General features: G+C 40.3%; 1 protein-coding gene across 28 annotated transcripts in view; it reads right to left on the bottom strand.

The window, feature by feature from the left end:
- Positions 1 to 511: 511 nt before the first annotated feature.
- DLG2 (discs large MAGUK scaffold protein 2) overlaps positions 512 to 21,860 on the bottom strand; it is a 1,618,243-nt gene continuing 1,596,894 nt past the window's right edge. For 23 of the 28 annotated variants that reach the window (XM_081155084.1, XM_081155097.1, XM_081155077.1 and 20 more), the window contains 6 exons: positions 15,915 to 15,965; positions 14,829 to 14,930; positions 12,134 to 12,306; positions 9,844 to 9,953; positions 4,462 to 4,553; positions 512 to 2,497 (listed from right to left, as the gene is read on the bottom strand). In XM_081155084.1, the coding sequence (XP_081011210.1) occupies positions 2,391 to 2,497; positions 4,462 to 4,553; positions 9,844 to 9,953; positions 12,134 to 12,306; positions 14,829 to 14,930; positions 15,915 to 15,965 (635 nt within the window). In that variant the 3' untranslated portion in view covers positions 512 to 2,390. The remainder of the gene's footprint in view (positions 2,498 to 4,461; positions 4,554 to 9,843; positions 9,954 to 12,133; positions 12,307 to 14,828; positions 14,931 to 15,914; positions 15,966 to 21,860) is intronic. The other 5 variants (XM_081155073.1, XM_081155093.1, XM_081155094.1 and 2 more) reach the window with 1 other exon arrangement.

Raw genomic sequence — 21,860 nt, 5'->3', positions numbered from 1 at the left:
TAAATCTACATAAAAAAATCAGTGCAAATGCCAATTCTAATCTGAAAGCATCTACACTAGGAAAATAAATAATTATATTACTACAAAACCAAGGGTTGGTGGTTCAATTTGATTGTACTCAGCCACAACAATACTTAATATTAAATGAAAAGCACATCACACGACCCGCGGAAACATCTACTCGTTAATGACAGTCCTTTAAGTAAATGGTTGCATGCTCAGTTGAGAAACCAAAGAAGTTATCATGGTGGCCTAAAGATAGAGCTGGGATCAGGAATGGCATTCTGGTGGCAGAAAAGTTCTGGGAGCAATATTGATGAAAGTAGACCTTGACCTGAAACTGGCGAATGGCAAATGTGATCCGTGTCTTTAACATTTTGAGCAATCTAAAGAAGTTTCCAGAAATTTAACTTTCATCAGAGGGGAAAATATACTGCCAGCCCTTTCATTGGCAAAGGCAGCCTCAAGACTACAGGTAGATGCATCATTTTGCTTTTTTTGTGTTTGTTTTGGTGACTGCGGCCAGACAGAGAGTGGTATTTAGTGTAAGATGAACACTGCCTGCTTTTGGAAAGAGACTCTCATTCTGAGCTGCGATGTTCTTATTATGAAGAAGCCCCATCACTGCAGATGACTCTCTCTCTTGCTCTCCACCCCAGCCTGCATGCTGGTTTGCTGCACAGTGTGGCAGAATCCCTGCCAGGTCTGGATGTACCCCAGAAATAAGGCGATGGGGCTTAGTCTGGGCCTGCATAGAACCCAGAGTTGAGTGGTTATTGAGATCACAGGAAAGTCTCTTTCTAAACACGTTGGGCACAAGCAAAGTTAATGTCACCATCAGCTCTAAGGTAGGATATAGGCTTCAGGAGGGATGATTTTTGTTTTTAATCATCATTATTATAATTTCTAAAAAATAAACTTGGTCCAGGTGCCACCCTCAAGAAAGGCAGTTTAGTTGATTGAGCTCAAAGTCATTAATTGTCTTTCCTTATGGTTCTATCTCTGCCTTGTACACAGAAACAAATCTGCACCTCTCACCCCCAATCAGGTAATCCCCTTCTCTCTCTCTCTTCCTCAAAGAAATAGTGCATCTTGGAACAGATCTCTCCATGACTCTATACCATCTCTGGCTGTTATAAAACTTCAATTACTTGTAAAACAGACAAAAGAAAAAAAAAGTCCTAATTACTTGTGGTTCGCCAAAATACTAAATGATCCTTTAAGAATTGTATATAAGTAACTAGGAACAAAGTCATTCAGCTATTTGCATGGCAGGCCCAGGTTGTGTAACAAGAGAAAAGCCAAAAACTTCCCCTTTAGCTTGTTTGCATGAGTTGGTCTCTGAAAGCCATCAGCTTAAAAATGCATTAACCAAATGTCTTCCAAAAATATCCAAGAGGGCAACTCATTAAGGGATGTGCTCCATGAAAGTGTATCACTAATAGGGAAGGGAGGTCATGAGAGGTAAGTGGGGAGAAGCCTGTGTCAGACTTTGAAGGAACTCAGATGCTCTTAGTGGATCATTGGCAACAGAAGGGAGAGTGCAACTTACAGTTCTTGAATTTGATGGTCGGCAGACAGTGCATACAGTTACTCTTTCCATTAGTTAGTCTTTACAAAATATTTCACAAAACTTTTTTAACCTATAGAAATTTGTTTCTATACATTTAATATATTTTTTATTGTATAAATTATTCTCTTTAGTGCCTTCTTTCACTTTATAAATGGCAAAATAGACAATAAACAATCATAAAGCTAACCTCAGGTGGAATCCCCTCTTCCCAGTAAGGTCAGTCCTCCACACACTCAGGAATTTTATAAAATGCTCGTCTTTGCAGGTGCCAGTCAAAGAAACTACACGCATATCCTTCCCTGATATTATGCCGTCTCCAAAGGGACTCCTTTCTTTCTTTTTTTTTCCTTCTTTCTTTCTTTTGCTTGTTAAGAAATCAAAGGATGTGCATAGTTATAAAATTCAAAGTGGACCAATTACAGATGTGGGTAATGGGAAGGTTGGTGAAGTTCAAGTGCTGGCAACTTTTCTTTAAAGCAAAAAACACAGAGAGCTCAGCAGCTAAGTCAGCTCTGGCCATCTGCTGGGTGAGGAGGCTGCCCGGCTCGGGCACCAAGCCCGTCAGAGGTTCATCCCTACGCCTGGCCCCTTGAGCAAACCAAAGCCTTCCTGCGCACCGCAGTGTCTTTTCTGTCCCACCCTTTGGCCCCTCCGTTTCCTTCATGGCTTCACACAGTTTGTGTTGTACATTCATCAGAATTCACATTGACTGCAAAACATAAATGCAACAAAAACATAAAAGCCTCCAAGTAGTATATTATATATATTTTGTTCTTCTAAATGCTCTTCTGTCATTGTCAGAGGTGCAGTAGCTAATTTATAACTTTTCCTTTGAGGGAATCCAGATGAAAGGCCCAGATTGCTCTTCAATAACAAGCTTGCATTGGTTATATATATCTTCTAAGGTGTCTCCTTGGACAATAGCTAAAAGAAAAGCAAACACATGCATAGTTAGGAATCAGTCATCCAGCACACAGCAGAAGCTCAAATCTGTGACAGACAAACTCATCAGAAAGCTTAACATTACTTTTCACTAATAGGACAATGCAGAAAATTCACCTAAACAAAGTCACATCAATGTTGAAATAAATGCTTTCAAGGCAGGTTCTGGATCAGCAATAAATGCACCACAGTCTTTCTACTTTCTACCTGTTTGTCTGTTGTTCTGGACAATGAATCAGTCATTTATTTATATTTTATGTGTGTCTACTGTGGGCCAGACCCTGAGCTAGGCATTAGTTAACCTCCTCAACCCCCAAACCTTTAAAAGGACATCCCATTCATTCTCCAAGTAATCTGGTAAAATAAAATTTTACCCTGTATATTCATATTGGGAATATCTTAATACCATAAGTACCTGTAAGAAACATAAATAGGAGGAAACAAACAAACTGTTAAACTGTGTATTACCTAAAATACTAAGTCACTTAGAGTAGATGTAAGTGTGTGTATATATATTTTTTCATTTCAGGTAGGGGCTTTATTGCATATGATCCCTCATGATATAAATCTATTTTATATAATTCCATCTGATACCCATATTGTGGTAAGGTTTAATTTTTGTCATAGAATTTGATGTAAGTATATTTTATTATCTCCTTCGAACAAAAGCTATCTTGTAGCTAGATCTCTAAGACATGTCAGTACTACCCTTATGACAGTAGGACTTAGAAATAAATTGCTACTGAGACATGGTTTAGATTTTCAAAAACAGTCTTCAAAATATATTGATTACTATATTTTACTCCTGAATCTAAGCCACTGCCAAATATACATTGTTTTGATTTGATGGTCCTACCTCTATGCTCTTTTAGAATAAAATATAACTCATATCTTTGTTATTGATAGAAATTTTACTTAAGATTACCCAATTCAACATATTTGCATACTGCCACACCACTGGTATTTTTCTATTCTGAGCAAGGTAAAAAATAAAATATCTAACTTCACATAAGGTAAGTCAGGAGGAAAGTTCTTGTTTTCACACTATCAGTTGTAAGGCAAATTCCACAAATGCTGCTCACTCTTTGGATTTGATCAGTGTTCCATGAAAATACATGAGAGAGAATCCAGGATACCCAAGACAAGAAAATCTTCCTTCCTCAAACTTCATGTTTCCAAGGAAATATTTGAAAAGAAATGTTTTGCTCGACAGGGAATTAATCGAAACACAAGGAAGTATTTCAAGACCCTCGTTCACATGTTCTAATGGGAGACAGGCCTCCAGGTCATTGAAACTGAGGATGCAGGCCCCGCGATTGCTTCTTAAGAGTGGCTGCTTTGGATCCTGCACATTTTGAGTCCTCAAAATTTCTTTCTCAAGTTTCACGCTGATATCAGGGAATAGTTTAATGAAGTATCAATGCCTAAACTCTCCTTAATAGCAGGAGGTAGCTCAGTGGCATCTGGCGTCCCTGGTTTTGGATGGGGCCGCTGGGAATCTGGAAGTTGGCTGTAGCTGCATTCAGAGCAGGGAGAACCCAGAGTCCGAAGCACATGGGTAAAGCAGAGGGGAGCCAGGGATTCTTGGCAGAAAGGTTTTAGGACCCAGGTATCCCAGGCCCTCCTTTATGCCAAATGCCAGGCAATTAATGTCCTTTATCACAGTTCAAGGGTAAATAAACTTACCTGTACTAGACTTATCATGGTGATCACTTTGTAAGTTATATAAATGTCTAGTCACTATGTTGCACACTTGAAACTAATATAATATTGTACAGGGCGGGGCAGGTTTACAGTTGTGAGCACATGAAACACAGAGTTTATTCTTATATTATTATTTATTAATTATTGTATAATACTTCCATAAGAATAACTGTAAACCTACTTTTGCTCCACCCTGTATGTCAACAGTAATTGGAAAAAAAATTTAAAAAAAAAGAACTTACCTGTAAAATACTCTCCAAATTCTTGTTCTAGCTTAATTGCACGATCGTAGGTTTTCTTGGCCTGTTCCTCTGTTAGGCGCTTGTTCATCTCCCTGGGAAAATGAGGGTTTAGTATTAGAAAGCACAGGGACTATCCAAACCCTGAAAAATGAAATGTCTGGCACAAGTGGATCCTGCAGGAAGCCTAGTGTAATCTTAGCGGCAGCTTCCTAGTCTTCATTTGGGAGTCCTCTTTGCTGGAATAATTTTAGCAGCGAGGACTCCCCCCCAGGAGCTCACTCTCTCAGTGGGCAGTCTCTTGGTCCCATGTTGGGTGGACACAGAGTCTGTTTGCTTTTGATTCCTGGTCCCTGTTCTGCCCTCTGCAGTCCCACAGGGTAGGCCTAAACTTCCTCCACGACAGGCAGCAGGGTATTGACATCACGCCCTCATGTGTGCCTTGAGGTATCCACTCCTTCAGAATAAACTGTCTTACTATCGTCTATTCTCTCTTTGGACACGATTTCCGAATCCTAATCGTCCTGGTCCCCTTTCTTTGGACTTTATTTTAGTCTCTCTTGACCTCTCTTAAACGTGGAATTGAACAAAATCTTCCAGAGGTGGTCAGAGGGAGGAGAGAGATGGCCAGAAGGGAAGGTGTATCACGGTATTTTGGACTTCATTACATCTGAGAGAACATGAGTTGACTGTTCTCAGGTCCTGACCCCTCAGAAGGCTTTGACCTCTAGACTCCTCCATTCTTCCCAAGGGCTGCTGCTTGTCTTCAACGTGCATGTGGAGTGGAGAAACACAGAGAGTGCTTTCAAAGAATTATACAAGGGGTGACAATCCCCTTAGGCATGTCTATCTTTTTTTAAGTCCTCACCCAAGGACATGCTGAGAGAGAGAGAGAGAGAGAGAGAGAGAGAGAGAGAGAGAGAGAGAGAGAGAGATTGGTTGCCTTCTGTAGGTGCCCTGACCGGGAATTGAATTGGCAGCCTTTTGGTGCAGAGGACTGACTACGCTCAACAAACTGAGCCACTCTGGTTGGGCAGGCAGGTGTATCTTTCAGGCTGAAAGGCATTCTGTAGCTCTTACTGCTCAGCTTTCACAAATGATAAGGCATGTCTGTAGCAACCAGGGCCCTGAACTTCTTGTTTTTATAATCAGATGGTATCTCAAGGAGCTGCTGAAGAAGCCTTGAATGAAAACGAACACAGAAGGAATGTAACAATCCAAAGTTCTGGGACCAAAATATTTTCAAATAGACTGTAAACAAGTAATATCAAAGAGTGAGCCAGGATAGAGGAGCCTGCTAAGGAAGAATCTCCAGTGCTCACTGTGCTTATTTTTGTTCGGATAGAACGGGCTGGAAAGAAATTATGCCCAAGATTCTCTGTCCCTTTCTTTCCGTTAGTCTGTCAACCATTGGTGTATCATTACCTGTATATAAGTGCTACTTAATCATTGTAAGTATATTTAAATCCAACCTACTCTCAAGGGCAAATTGAGGTGAGAGAAAAATGGAAAATAACCTGATCTACTGATTCCTCACCAGGGGCAGCTTTACCCCCCCATGTCCTCTGATGTTAATTTTTTTTTTCTTTTTTGCCTACCAAATTGCATTTATTAAATGCAAATTATTTTATCTTTCTATGTTTTTAAAATAAAAAACATTTTATTAATCAAAGACTACCAATCATTGCCTGCGATCATGACAAGAATACCAGTGTGACTGAGCCGGGCTGAGAGAAGTCCAGCCAAGAGCAGAGCCATTTTAGTTGGGCCATCGGGATGCATCACAGGGGCGGGTAGAATTTCCAAAGCAATGCCGCCTTTGCCTGCCACTTAGGAAGCCAGAGACCTGAGTCTGGAACATGTGATCTTTGTCAATTCCTTTTTTCAGAGCAAGTAACTGAGGCTTGAAGTAGTAAAGAGACTTGCCTAAGATTGTACATTTAATAAAGAGTAAGTCTGATGCAAGAACTTGAACTTTTTGGTTTTTTTTTTTAAACGAATTTTTAGTCAAACAGACTTTCCATTATACCAAGACTTTCTTTCAAAAGAGACTTATTTGAAAAAAAAAAACCCCAAAAAAACTGAAGTCAGACATTAACATGATTCTGGACACGATGCTGGTGGCTGCCATAGAAAGAAGTGGGAATTGGCTGTTGAAGTAAACTCATCTCATCCTGAGGGATGGTATCTATGGTCTTCCTCCCAAACAGCACAAAGCCCTAGAAGCTGTGACTGACTGTCACCCTTGGGTGCAGAAGATGCTGGACTAAACCAAGGAATACATTTCACAGAAAGACAGTGTTTGGCTCTAGATGTCAAGAAATCATGTAGCCCGGGATCTTCTTTCGCTTTCCTGGCCCATGCTGGTCTGTCTTCTCTGAATTCCCCTTGCACTTTTTGTAGCAATGACTGAATTTAGGTTTTTAATTTTCTAATATGTGAATTTTTGGGGGTCTTTTTGCCTAGCTTATGAGTTCTTTGAGGGCAGAGACCTGACTCAATACATTGAACAAATAAATGAATGAATGGACAGTTAGACAAACAAATATAATTATATGATAGTTGAAGACAGAAGTGAACACAGGCCATCATGGGAGCAAGAAGGTAAGAGCAGACTGGGCTGGCAAGGTGAAGAGACACAGGAAAGCTTCTCACTGCCATGGAGTGGGGCAGGGACAGAAGTCACAGGCAGCACACTATATAAAGAACATCTCTTTCCCGCACACCCTTGATTTCATGCTTCTCTGGAGAGTCAGCCATGTGTGTGCTAATAAGCTGGGTGGTTTGATGTGGAAGATGCACTTGAGAAATAATGAGTGTGATGAGGTATCAGTGCCTGATTGTGACAGCTGCCACGCTCTCTTTCCAGCTGACCTAGCCTTCACTCCTCCCGGGGAGTGAGCAACTCAGGACAGCTTTGCTCCTGAAGTAAAACCCTTGGAAGAGACTGAGCTGGAAAGTCAACATCCCACATTTACGAATAAGGGCACATTGGTTGGAATGTCACCACTACTGCTCTGGGGACCTATGGACAGGCCTGCAGTCACTTCTGTCAGATTCACCATCTTCAGGAGGAATCCAGCCTTCAGTATGTTTAATTTTCCTTGGTGATAAGTGGCTGTGACAATGCCCTAAGGCAAAAGCAAATAAGTCATCTCATAGTTGTGGGAGGAAGTAGACCTTCTCCTACTGAGCACCAGATGGGACTGTCTCCCAGTATCACACAGAACCAAATGTGCAACTGCTGTTTCTCCCTCAGGCCTCACTTCCTGGGGAGCCATTCATCCCACTGCGGGCTGACGATGTGAAACTTACTTTTCTATTTATGAAACAGGCTCTTAAGATGCTGTTCCCGGGATGCCGGGGCCATTTTTCTCTTCTTCTTATTAATGTTAGCATTGCTAATAAAATTTATGAGGCTCTTTACAGATTATAAATTACTTTTACATAATGAAATTTGTGGTTGCTTAATTCACTTTGTGCAATACTCCACACAGTATCCTTCCTACATGAGGAGAAATTTAATACATGCTATCAGGAATGATATGATTGAGAACCATTATTTTATTGTTAACACATATTTTTCCATGTGTCAACTACGAGTAAAGCTCCTTATGCTAAAATTTAACACCTAAATTATCGGGGCTGAGTTTTCAGCAACTTCCTGATTTTATTTTTACATCCTGATAAAAACTTTATCTATCCTTTATTGATGAGAATATAGTCTGATTTTAAGATATAGCTCTGGCAATTTCCCCAGAGATCTCCTATGCATTTAACTTAATTCTCTTAGGCTACACCTCCTGCTACTGCAGCTCGCTTCATTTCTTCCTCCTCAGGAGACAGCGGGACAGTTAGCCCATATCCTCTGTGAGTAACTGCTTTCACCTCTGGGAGTAAGTCATTTCTTTGATCTGCCCACGAACACTGTTTTCCAGCACTTTGTGGTTGACTCTTGCACCCTGTCAAATACTCTGAGGTCTTGAGGCCCAAAGGGAGGCATATTTGCGACAGACACGCTAGCATGAACTCTTGTGATCTCTTGGAAAATGTACTATGCTGTTTATGTGTTTTAAGATGATCAAATAGCTTTATTCCATTTATAATAAAGGAGCTTGAAATATTTCATAGCAATAATAGCTATGATTTAGTGAGTGCTTACCCTATGCCAAAGACCGTATGAAGAACTTGACATTAATGATCTTGTTTAACCTTTACGCTAGCTCTTATGAGGTAAGTGTTCTTTTTTTTTTTAATTAAAGTATGATTTTATTGATTTCAAAGAGAGGGAGAGAGAGAGAGAAACATCAATGATGAGGGTTATTGATCTGCTGCCTCCTGCACGCCCCCTACTGGGGATTGAACCTGCAATTCAGGCATGTGCCCTGATGGGGAATCAAACTGTGATCTCCTGCTTCATGGGTCAACATTCAACCACTGAGCTATGCTGGCTGGGCGAGGTACGTGTCCTTAATGTACCTAGTTTAGAGGTGAGGAACAAAAGGTCACAGAACTGATTACTGGCAAAGCAAAGAACCAATCCTGGCCTGATCAATTCTCAACTCCCTGTTCTTAGCCTCTTTGCTCTGCTACCTCATTTTTGTACAGGAGTTGTCTATAAAGCAATGCCAACAATTTCTATCAAACTGCCAAAGGAAATGTGTTACTTTATAGTCAGATTAGGAATTTCTGCTTAATTTGTTTAGTGATTTTTGAAGGAAGATATTTTAGAAGTCCTCTGGAAATTAAAAATAAAAAAATCATGCATTTTCCCCTTGTTCATAAATGTGCACAAGTATGGAGCTGTTGGTTTAAGTAATAGATATTTTACTGCCAAGCCATGAAGAAACGCCCTATAAAGGATAGTGGTCTATATACATGAGGTTCTAATTAAGGAACTTAAGAATTATACGATACAGTAAAGTGAAATGCCAATGAAAAGAGTCTAAAATATTGTGCGCTCCTTCTATAAAAACCCACACATTTAAAAAGATTTACCAGTTGAACTGCTCTCAGAAATAAGAAACAATTCTAAGATGACGCTACGTATCATTTGGGAAACAAAACCAAACAACTAAACGAAATTAAATTAACCTACCTTCAAAACAACCTGACGACAAAACAAAACAATCACACACACACAAAACAACTTGTGAAATGAAAATAAAAGTCAAGAAACATTAGTGAAGACATTTTAAGAAATTACTGACATTATGTCTGTAGTGGCTCAAAAAACTTGAATACAGCTTTAAGAAAAGGGAATGCTTTAAAAAAAATCCACAATGGCACTTCCCATTTGTAAGCATTTGTGACAGAGCTGTTAATGATGTACTGTGTCATATGGAACAGGGGGCCAGATGAAGGCCTCCAGTGGCCTCCACTTACATCAGAGGTTCCAGAGACTTGGGCTTAATGAAGATGGCAATGGGATAGAGCTGGGCAACTTGTAACCGCTTGATAGCATTTCCTGATACGTCAAGTATACAGTGTTTGCCCTGGTAGAAAGAGAAGAAAAATAGGGAGTTAATCCAGAAAAAATGAATATAATCCAACATCCACTAAAAATAATGTGTGTTTTAGGAGAAGATAAGGGATAATGGATTTCTAAGGGTTGAGAAGGATCGCTGCAAAGCATAAGTAAAAGTTGATACACAGGTCATCACTGAATGCTTGCCATGACTCATATTTATTACTCCCTTACTAAGTGTCTGCCGCTGGGATAGACATTCCACATGTGTTATCTCAGTTAACTTTCTTTTCTTTTCTTTTAAAAAAAAATGAATTTAGTGGGGTGACATTGGTTTGCAAAACCATACAGGTTTCAAGCATACCACTCAATAAAACATCATCTGCACACTGCATTGTGCACCCATCACCCCAAGAAATAGCTGATATTTTGTACAAAGAAGGTATGTAGCCATGTGACTGGGTCTACTCTCGTAAAGCTCGAAAATCATCTCCGAAGACAACTGTTGAGAAGAAATTCCCAAATCTATGAGGTAAGTGTAATCAACCACATTCTACAGAAGAGAAGACTAAGGCTTAGAACCATTAATGAACTTGCCCAATGTCTCGGAAACACAAGTCTTGGGCACCGATAGACTTGTTGGAATAAACAGACACCTCATTGTTTCACCATCTGATGGTAAATTTGAAGGAATGCTAACCGTGTGAATTTACAATAATTCCATGAGTATTTGCTGAGTGCTCATATGTATCCCGACCTTGATGTGCTCAGTCTAGCAGAGGACACACACACACGAGTTACCTTAAATAATGTATCTTAAATGCTGAGACAGAGGCTTGCCCAGGGTATGTAAATTTCTTATTTGTTAACGAACAGAAACCCTATTACATTATAGCACACCTCATTTAACTTGGCTTCCGTTGCAAGGAGTTGTTTTATAAAGTAGTTCTGGAAAAGTAGATCTATTTGCCACACATCATATTCTACCTCCTGAAGAGAAATGGCCTCATTACCCTGATGCTAGAAGAACTTTACACAAGAAGAGAAACAGCATATTATGCAGATAGAAACAGTTCTAAATCAACAATAGGGAATCAAAACTCATCTATAATATTTAAGTGAAAATGAACAGAGTCCACGAATACCTGAGCTCTTATAATTGGAGAAACGCACTGAGATAGTTTAAGTAATAGATTACTTAAACCACTTAAGTAATAGATTCCGAGTTTGCTGTCTGAAGTGCAGCGGCCACATAAAATTAAAACTTCTAAATGCTATTTGAGTTATCCACCGGCCAGAGCAGTTCAAGTTAACAAAGTTTGTATCCACATGTTCAAGGAGCAGAATAAATGCAATTATCCAGGAGATCCATTACAAACGGTTTGATACAGCTCACAGAAACTAACTTTTGACAGAGAGGAAAATGGGTACAGCCGCTTAGTGTATTCTTAGACAGACATTAAAATTTCTTCTTTAGTTTTTGTACCACTACATCAACGGGGGGGGGGGGGAATGTATTAAATGAATTCGACCCAACAAATATCAATTATATAATAAATATAATTGGCTCTTAAATACTTATTTTTCCTCTTATGAAATTAATTCTCTGTTCACAGATCAGGACCTCCCTGTAGGCATATCTTAAGGCTACACTCAAGTGCCTTCCTATCCTATTCTCTTTGGAATGTTCTCCTCACTTCCAGTCCCTTAATTATCAGCAGGGAGGCAATCACAGCAGCTACACTTCTTTAAGCTGGAATTTTTCCCAGCAGCAGGCTAGGCATTCCTCCCATCTATCTATCTATCTATCCCCCCCATCATGAAGATCTTAAGTTTTCAGGGAGATAAGACTTAACTGCTGCTAATAAAAAGGATGCTGACCTAAACCATCAAGAGTAATGAAGCTTCCTTAATAAATTCACAGTTGCTTACTGGGACCAAAGTCAAGAACAAAGGGAATCTTCAAGAACCTCAAGCTGTTAAATGCCTTTAGGTTTACACTCCATCCTTTCTCCCTCAAGTCAGCCAGCCAGAGATTAGAACAAGGATTAACAACCATGCTCTAAAGTGATTCTTTACTTAGAGGTCTTAAAAGGAATATTTAATTAAACTTTACAAATGCAATCAGGAAAAAGTAATGACCAAAGTATGCATTTTGCCACCTGGGACCCTTCTGCAGGGGAGGTGTAAGATGGTTGGTGAACATACCCTTTCTGCTACAAATCTCACAGACTGCACACTGGTCCCATACAAGTTGTCGTTGTACTGGCCAGCTTCTATGAACTTGTGCTCTTGGATATCTTTCTCCATTTGTTCTCTGGAAATGACAAAGTGATAGTCTCTGCCATCCACCTCGTAGTCACGCTTTGGCCTTGTGGTATCTTAATAAAGCAAAAAATAATAAAATTAAGATAATATATTTATACTCATAAACTTCTTTTCTATTTATTTACTTCACCACACCCTCAACAGAGATACATAAAAATATGTAATATGAAGGACTATGACATAGTCACAGGTACCAGTCTTAGCCTCCTACTGAAAACAACTGTAAAGCTAGACAAAATATATGGAACAACTAATTTCAAGCATCAGACAACAGGCAGTGCAGGGCTGTGATTCTTGATAAGAGAAACACATAAGGGGAATTACATTTACCCTACTTTCATTTCTTAATGGAGAGTCTAGAGGTCCATGGCCTTAGAATGGTTACATTTTGGAAGGTTACTCTAGACTCATCTTCACCAAGTCATTACTGAAAGAAGCTGATCTGTCAGTAAAATCTTAACATTTTATATATAAAAAAAATAACAAAATCCAGACTCTCAATGATGTAGCATCACAATGTCCAGCACACAATAAAAGATTATGGGACAAGCAATGAAGCAAGAAAATGTGTCATATAACCAGGAAAAAAAATGGACATAGAGTATAAATATATTCAAGAATTTTAAAAGATATAAAATTAGATTATAGTTAAGGCGGGACTGAAAGTCATCAACTCTAATTTGGGCTAGATGCAGCTAAACTTCTTTGTAAGAAGTGAAGGGCAAACTATCAATATAAACAAAAAATGTTAATATATTTCCAATCTTTGACTTAGCTATGCTATTTCTGGGAATCCATCTTAAAAATTATCAAACCATACAATTTTATCCTTAAAGATGTTTAATTATATTAGTTTATAAGTTATAAGTAAGTTTAACATTTAATTACAATTCATAATAATGAAAAGTAGAGAAAAATAAAAATAGCCATAAAGGAAGAATGCTTAATAACATAATATTTAAAATATTTATATAAAATTTTAAATAATGTAAACAAAAAAAATACTCTATATATCTAAAATGTACCTAACTGCAGAAGAAAATGCACATATAGAATGAATAGATGGAAATCTAACAAATATTAGCAGTGATGTTAGCTCTGGGTACTGTGTGGGATTCTGTATGTTTTTTATTGTCTTTTTTAACTTGATTTTTAGCATTTCAAAGTTTGGTACAATGAACATGTATTTCTTTCTCTTTTTTTTTTTTTTAAATATATCTTTTTGATTTCAGAGAGAGGAAGGGAGAGGGAGAGAGAGAGATAGAAACATCAATGATGAGAGAATCATTGATCGAGCCCACAACCCGGGAATGTGCCCTGACCGGGAATTGAACCCTGATCGCCTGGATCCCAGGTCGACGCTCAACCGCTGAGCCACACCCCGCAGGGCTGAACATGTATTTCTTATAATTATATAGTGCTCTAATTTAAAAAAGAGTAAGAGAAGAGTGTGCAGGGTTGAGGAGGACATGAAAATAGTGCTTAAGGACTGTGTTGTTTTTTTTCTTCCAAAACTGGAGGAACAAACTGGAAGGTGCTATGAATGGACTAGGGTGTGACTTGATCATTTCTACGTAGAGCCTTTCTCAGGACAGGTTCTATGGCAGGATCTCTCCCCAGAGACCTTGCTGGGAAGCTTCATGAGATATAGCAATCATCCTAGTTCCCTTCTGTCCATAGACTGTACACATGCAATTCCTGCTATTCTCATGTATTTCAGGTGACATTTGCAGTACTGAAATGTAAGAGAAACTTCAAAGCATAGAGCTTTAAAAACTGTAGAGTGAAAACAAAAGTAGAGTGAGAAAGAAATACTTGTTGGGATCAGATTTAAGCACTGTCATCTAATAAATTGAAGTGTTCTGATGGGCATGTCTACATACACAGAAAGCTTCCATGCATTAATGTGACACTGGGAATGGAGACGGAGGGGTGAGTAGGGCGAGTACGGTGGATGGAAGGAGGGAGAGCAGATAGAATTTTACAGGGATACCCACAGGGGGACCAGGGACCTGAGAGTTGTGTATATGACAAGAAAGCAAGGTTAAAGTCTATAATGGCTGAGGGGGTAGGTTAAAGTTTTATACACCTTCTGGTCTTTATTCTACCAACTCCTAGGACGATTAAAACACAGGGGAAAGGCTATTTCATTTTGGACTGATGCATGGCCTGAAGTCATCTTGAGATGATTTTAACAAAATGGCTTTGTTTCCAATCTTTCTTATTCTATGGGAAAAGATTTGTCAGCGGCATTTCGATCATTCTGTGAGAACACACTGATGCCTATCAACAGTCCTGTTATTTTAAATGCTGTCGCAATTACAAAGAAAGAATTCACCCTGCCTTGTTGGGGAGCACAGTCAGTTTGAGGAACATATTATACTCACTAAATAGAGAACAATACTTATCAGGATAGATGAAAAACATGAGGCAGGGAAAATTAAATAATAATAGGTAATAGGTAACTGATAGTATTTGAATCAATGGAGAGATTATTGGAGAGACAGAACTATGATTTATCATCTTAAAGGGAGCCAAGCTTTTTCTTTCCTGAGAAAAAAGAAATAATACTTACGAGGCACACAGGAGCCAAATTTGTCAGGGAATTCAGATATCAAGTCGTCGTTGATCCGATCCTTCATGGGGCCCAGGATAATCACTGGCCGAGTATAGTTTACTGCAGAGGGAAAGGAAGGTGAAGGTGAGGGGAGAGACATGGAAACAACTGCAAAACTGCCTGCCCTTCAGGGGGGTTCTTAAGGCAAAATTGCCAAACAGTAAGAAGTGCCGAGGGCGTCCCTGCATCGGGTAAATTGCCCACACAGCCCTGCACGGGAACCTGATGTTTAACGTTCAGCGTGTTTGTCCGCTGTGACTACTTTCTGGAATTTATTAACAGGAGAAAACAACTGCAGCGTCTGACAACGAAAAGAAGCATTTGGAGGGGTTTTGCTTGCTTTTCGGTTGTGCCTACACAATGTCAAAACCACGACCGAATTTAGTCAATGCAGTGGGAGAAAAAAGATTCCAAAGCAGCGGCTTGGCCGTTGTTTAGACAACGACTTTAAAAAGTAATTGTTAGTAGTAACGACAACTTATGTTTTTATAATTTCTCTTCCTCAGCTCAAAATGCTGTTTATACCCTGCGGGGGTTTCCCAATTCCTTTGTATCGCGGGTTAGAAGGAACTCCACAGTTCCTTTGGTACAATTCCTCATCTGATGCCTGCATTTCCTCTGCGATATGACAGCCATTAGCTTCTGTATAAATGGCTCCAGGAAAGGAAGCCCAGGCTTCTGGAACAGCCCACAGGCGGCCTGTACCTTAGGACAGGTGTGCAAAACTCCCTTCTCAATACTGAGCTGTCTTCAGGCTCCCGGGAGATTTTATCCACACTGTAGGTGGGACTCTTTAGTGACTCGGCTGTGGCCTTCCCATGAAGGCCCGCTCCTCCGGAGGAGCCCCTCTGTCCTCCGGGAGCTGTCGCTGCCCGTGGCCAGCAGTGATTGCTGGTGATGGGGCGAAAGAGAGAGCACGTGGTGTGGGAACAGCCCGGTGCTAAGCGGAGGTTATTTTCCTTCTGCCTTCACCCTTTCCCTTCTATAAGGGTGTCACCTGTCGCGGCCTGGAAGTCAGGAACCGGAGCATGCCGGGAAACTTACTTTCCTGCCTTGTGACAGGCTCATAAGAGAGAATGAAGTCTTCTTGCCCTCCTGGGAAGAGAAGAGAGGAAATTTACGGTGGACTAACAGCCAGCCATGCACCGCAGCTACAAGCCCTGCTCTGAGACGGGAGCAGGCACAGCGCGGGGTTAATTCCCGAACTCTCTCTCGGTCAACGACTCCGTAACTCCCTCCTCAGAAAACTGTTCAGCACTGTTACAGTGGCAGGTTTCTGACGGTCACACCTCTAGGTAGCCGATGGAGTCTAGTGGTCCGCAGTCCATCAGGGCAGGGACCTATGAGCCCGCCTTCCCTCTGACACTGAGCAGCGGGGCACTGTGGCCTCCACGCCTAGCGTTACTACTTAAGAGAAAACCGCCTAGTTCAACAGCAAAGTCTGTCCGATCCTTTGCTGCTACATTATTGGAATTTCTGGGCCTTTTATTTCATCTTCCATTTTATTTCCCAAAGAAGTAAATTGTTCAAAAACAAGTGTCTGCTTGTTTCATTTGTGATGCAAAAACTTCATCAAGATATAACAGGACACTGAGGATTTTACTCTAATAATTTACTCTGATAATTTGTTGGGAAAATGCTAGGTCAAGTCAAGAAGATAAAAATTGAGGTGTCCCCTAAGTCCCTGGTGATAACTGCCATTAAATCTAGCCTGGAACTTTGGGAAAAGAAGACAGACAATGTAGTAAGAGTGTCATCCCTTCCAATGTCATATGCCACAAGCCCTTTGATTCACGCTGGGCCTCAAGTCAACAAATAATCCTGGAAGGTAAACTGGTTTTAGGCAATTATTTTTTTCAGTCATCTATTTTACCCAGTTCATGACCTGGGCATGTGATGAGGCTGATGCAGCTGCAAACCCAGAAGGGTATGCTCTTGTATTTGCTATAGGCCTAGGACTGACTATCCTTTGGTGGGAAGTAGGTTAGGGCTGTTGAAAAAGACTTCCTGTCTGTTGTTTCATATAGGAGGTAGTTTTTCCTGAAACCAAAGGGCAATGAATCTTACTGCTTTATCTCCCATCACCCCTGCAACAGTCAGTCTGTCAGTGCCACATGTTCCTCCTTCAACAGCCACAACATCAGACCAGCTGAGTTCATTTCATAAAAGGGGTTAATATCATAGTTGCAGACTGACAACAGTTTTGGGGAAATTAAGTAGTATGTGGATACAGCTGTGAAGTAGAGATATTCTCCCTGGAGACTGGCTAGCTGGGGTTGGGTAGAGGTGCCTTACATGTACAAGTATGAAAAATGGTCCTTGGCTTAAGTCACACCATACTTCACCCTCAAGCAGGGCCTACTCTCATAATGGCACTGCTAGGCCAAGCTACTTCCTAAAGGCATGGAGAGGGGGCCTGATGTTTCTTCTAAGTGGCATCTACTCAGCTTCCCCAGAAGTGTTCAAGGCACATTCCCACATCTGGGCAGGGGCTTCGTATGTGAAGAGTCAGATTCACCTTTTTTTTTTTTTTCTGATTCAGAAAAAATGATTCATTTTAATAAATAAAAGTACTGACATTTACAGAGGCTAGGCCAAAAAAAGAAGAAAGAAAAAAAAAGTGATTGATTGCTAAGCTCCAGCTATCTAAAGTCTGAGATATAGAGGTCATAGGAATTCAAAAGATAGGCTTAAAATGGTTGGGGAAAGTATAGCTTTAGGAATAGAAGCATGGCCGACTTAGAGCCAATGCCAGACTTTAATTTTACAGGGAAATCTAGGTGGAGTGATTAAAACGTGAAAGGAGAATATTAACCATGGGATAACAAGGGTTTTCAACATCAGGTGATACTTATGTCTCTCCACTAGACTGGGAACTCCATAAGGCAAGGACTGGGTTTAATTTACTACTGGCCCCCAGCACTTAACATAAAGAAGGATGGCAATGAATTTGCATTCTGATTTCAGCAGTAGAAAACAGGATGAGCAACGAGGCCAAAGGTAGGTTCTGCTTTGTGTTTCTGTCTATGTGCTTTCCCTTTGGGAAGAGTGGTTTTCTCTAAATGAATGTAACATGTTATGTCCCCACAGGAATCTCTTTCCAATGGCCTTGCAAATCATTCTGATGGAACATTATAAGGCAAACCTTAAATAAGGTATTTGGCATCAGTATGTATAACTTGTGATTCAGAAAACCAGGTCAAAGCAACATAGCTTTGATTAACTTTGTTAGGCAATTCTGTAGTTCTTTGTTTATCCATTGCTTTTTGTTTTACTTTCTAATTTATACGAGGCACTGCTTCTTGTTCAGAGCAGGAAGACCGGCGGCCGACAGTGGCAACATCCCGTATGTCAAGGCCCCTCCCAATTCTAATGATCCTGAGACAATCAGGCACTATGTAAAAAAGTCACCAGGGAAGCTATGGCAGTTGGTACCACACAATAGCTGTGAATTCAAATAGCTTGAACCAATTTTCACTTTCATGTTCAAGAATGAAAAGGCCTGTGGGTAATGGAAAGACTAATAGGGGGAGGGGAAAAAGTCACAGCAATAAAAGAAAGCTAATCCATGTGTGTATGGCATTTTCCAGGCCATAAAGGGCTTTCACATCCATTGGCTTCTGCTTTTCACAACCATTTCTTTGCAGTAGGTGCTCAGGTGAAGAAACTGAGGCTCAGATATCACAATGTGGCCTGTTTTCTCAGGTAGTAAGTAGTGGAGTCAAGATTTAAAACCATATCTTTTTTGACTCCTTGTTGAGCATATGACATTGTCTCAAAAAAGCAAGAAATGTGGAATTCTCTGTGGGGGCTGGGATATAGGGGCAGACCTTACAAATGAGCAAAGGATGGGTGGCAGAGATAGGAGCTAAACTGGGTTAGAGTCACTGAGAGGCCACCTGTAAACTCCACCTGTAAATATCAACTCTTAAAAAAATGTTGTCGTGTTATCTCCATAACATAGTCATTCTTAGTAGTTTTTCTATTTTTTGTTCAGGAGGTGTTGGGACTTGGAAATAACAGCCGACGAAAAGGTACCAACTGTTACTTGCTCTAGTTTCTGCAGCTGCATGGCTGAGAGTGGGAGAGCAGCAGTGCTGTGTGTGGGCATCAGCAGCTGCAGGAACCTTAGCAGAGGCCTTTGCAATAATCTCAACGCCACACCTGGTGTGTGAACTGGAAACTAGTAAGAGGGACTCGGAGTAAGACCTTGACATGCCCTCATGATAGAGAAAAGCAAGCTGATGTTCTTTTGGAATTTTTAGAAACTAGAAAAGAGAGAGGAAGGAAGTGAAGACAGGGGGCAGGACATTCAGTGTTCTAAATTTAGTGTTCAGTGCGTGTATTGGATGACTGTTAAGAATAAATTAGGTTCTTAGAGCCATAGAATGTTCGTGTTAAGAGTTTTAAGTTTATGTGGTTCATAAATGGGAAGTATGCAGCACGTGATGTCACTTGACAGACATCACGACGGGTCACTGCCTGCATTACTGCTGGGCTTAAGTTGGCCTCAGTACTTTCAGCACAACTCTTCAGGCACATATTACCAATTGGTCAGAGTTGGAATCTTGATTAAAATCTACTTGCCATCTCTGTTTAACCTGAACTACTCATTTTACATAGGAGAGAACTGAGGTTCAAAGATATTGAGTGATTTCTTCAAGATCACCTGGTGAATCTCCATGGGATGTTCAGAAGATCAAATCAGTCAATGCACTATATAGGACCTTAGCATCAGGCTTAGAACATGGTTAATGCTGTGTAAATGTTCTGCTTGTATTAATTTGAAAGGTGGATGGGAAGGTTGAAATGTACCAGATAAAACATGAGGGCCTGGAGTGGAGACTCTAGGGAAGAGTGGAAATGTATGAGATTCCGAATGAAAATGTCTTGGTTGGACCTGCAGTGCCACCACATCAGTGAGGCAGGTCGCCTCTTGGAGCTTCAGCTTTCTCCTCTGTAAAATGGAGTATTATTACAAGCTGTATCTCATAGTTTTGTTGTAGAAATCAAATGAGAAAATAGGTGTGATGAAAAACTGGTTTATGAAGGCTAAAGAACTAGAGGAAATATAAGGGCAGTGCTTGAGTGGAGCAACGGGGAAAAACATGGGCTTCATTTTGACTAATTCCAGTGAAAAAAAGCCATGGGTCTCCTCATTGGCCTCTCAGTTCCACTCAGATCATTTCTTCAGGATTCTAGTTTTGAAAATCCTGTTTAGCTGATGAGCACCAATGGGTTAAAAGGATAATTATCAGCTCCCCCATATCCATAATGACATAAGAGCTTTACTGAGCTTTGAGGAAGGCAGGTCTCCCGCTGTAGAGATTTGCAGTCTCCATTATGCCTGCGTGGTCTCTACTGCATCCCAACACATGGGCAACTGAAAGCTGAGCTACAGAACAACCACAGATACAAGCCAGGGCTGTACTACTTTGTTGACAGACAGAGATCTGAAATCAGCCCATAATTAAGATAGTTTTGAGGTGGCATTTTGCATAATTAGACAATGTGCACTGTAATTATCTGCATGTTGTCTAGTGCTCAGTATAGTTGGACTTTGAAAAAAATAATTGTCTTATAATGATTGAGATGGTGCAGCAAAGCTCTGAGCTATTTATTAGAATGTGGGGTTTGTTTAAGAGTGTGTGTGTGTGTGTGTCTGTCTGTCTGTCTGAGGAAATGTATGAGAATTTTAAGTAAGGTTGTTACACAACGTAACTCCAAGATGCAATGTGAATGGTGCCCCCTGGAGTTCTGAAACACACAGCAGCCTCGATCTTTGTTTCTAATCTTTCATCACACAGTTTAAAGCCATTTTGTCCCCAGAGTGGACATGGAATGATTCTAAGGGTACAAAAATAACACCTGAACATCAGTGGGAAAAGGATCTTTTTAGTGTTTGTTTACTCTGCTATTCACAAAACATAAGGTAGTCAGTCAATAGCCAGGAATTCACTAGAAAGTGCAGCCTATTTTTATTTCAAAATGACACTTTCTGGAAACCATGTCTGTCCCAAGCCTGTGTGCCTTTTCTCATGCCACCTGCCCTGCCTAGATGGTTTCTTCCTCAACTTCTCTGGCTGGTAAGCACCTCACCTGCCCAAAGCTCAGCTCAAGGCCACTTCTTTGAAATCACCTCGGAGGCCCCCACTATCTTAGGCTAGACTTTTATCCTAGAAGCTGACACACTTGGCACATTTTTTATTTATTGCTCTCTCTCTCTTCTCTCTCTCCCTCTATATGTGTGCTGAGCTCCAGAGATGGTTGAGATTCATATTGGGTCTCATGGTGTTTATGAAGAGAGCATGACATATAGTAGATGTTGAATAAGTAAACGAATATTCCTCTGTAATTCCTCATATTTCCATCCTGGAGAAATATCATTTGCTCCTCCAAACTAGGACAAAGCTCTTCTTACTTTTGTTCATTTGTGAAGAAAGTAATTTGAGAGGCTGACCTTCTGTAACCTCAGATGAGACCCAAACTAATACAGATGATTAGACTCCATATTTGCTCTAGGAATATCAGAGTCCAGTTTCAACTCTCCTCTTTTCTCATAGATAATTCAAGCTGCTTCCAAGTATTCCTTTATTACCTCAATAACATTTCTGTGCACCTACTACTTGAGAGTTAAAGGAATTATGTGATACCATTTTGGAGCATTACTACCAAAACTTGTCAAGCAGCTGCAAACTTTGGCCCAAGTTTTATAACTTAATGATTCTAAGAAAAACATTCCCACCTCTAAAAGAGAATTCAGGGGCCCCTAAAATACTCTAAAAAAGACTTCTAGAGGAAAAGGCAGTTCTTGTACATACTTTGAATCAAAAGGCTTGAAAAAACAAGGTATGATGCTTCCCCCTTCTATATCTGTGTCTACAGGATGGAAGCACAACACTTAAAAACTGAAAACCGGACAGCAAAGAAAATAGGGCCGTGAAACCAGACAAGCACGTTATATATTTCCTTATACTAAATTGAGGGTAC

The sequence above is a fragment of the Miniopterus schreibersii genome (genome assembly GCF_964146895.1).
Source record: "Miniopterus schreibersii genome assembly, chromosome: 12".
Classification (NCBI taxonomy): domain Eukaryota; kingdom Metazoa; phylum Chordata; class Mammalia; order Chiroptera; family Miniopteridae; genus Miniopterus; species Miniopterus schreibersii.
Note: the sequence above shows the minus strand (reverse complement) of the source record. Positions and strands in the feature narration are given on the sequence as shown.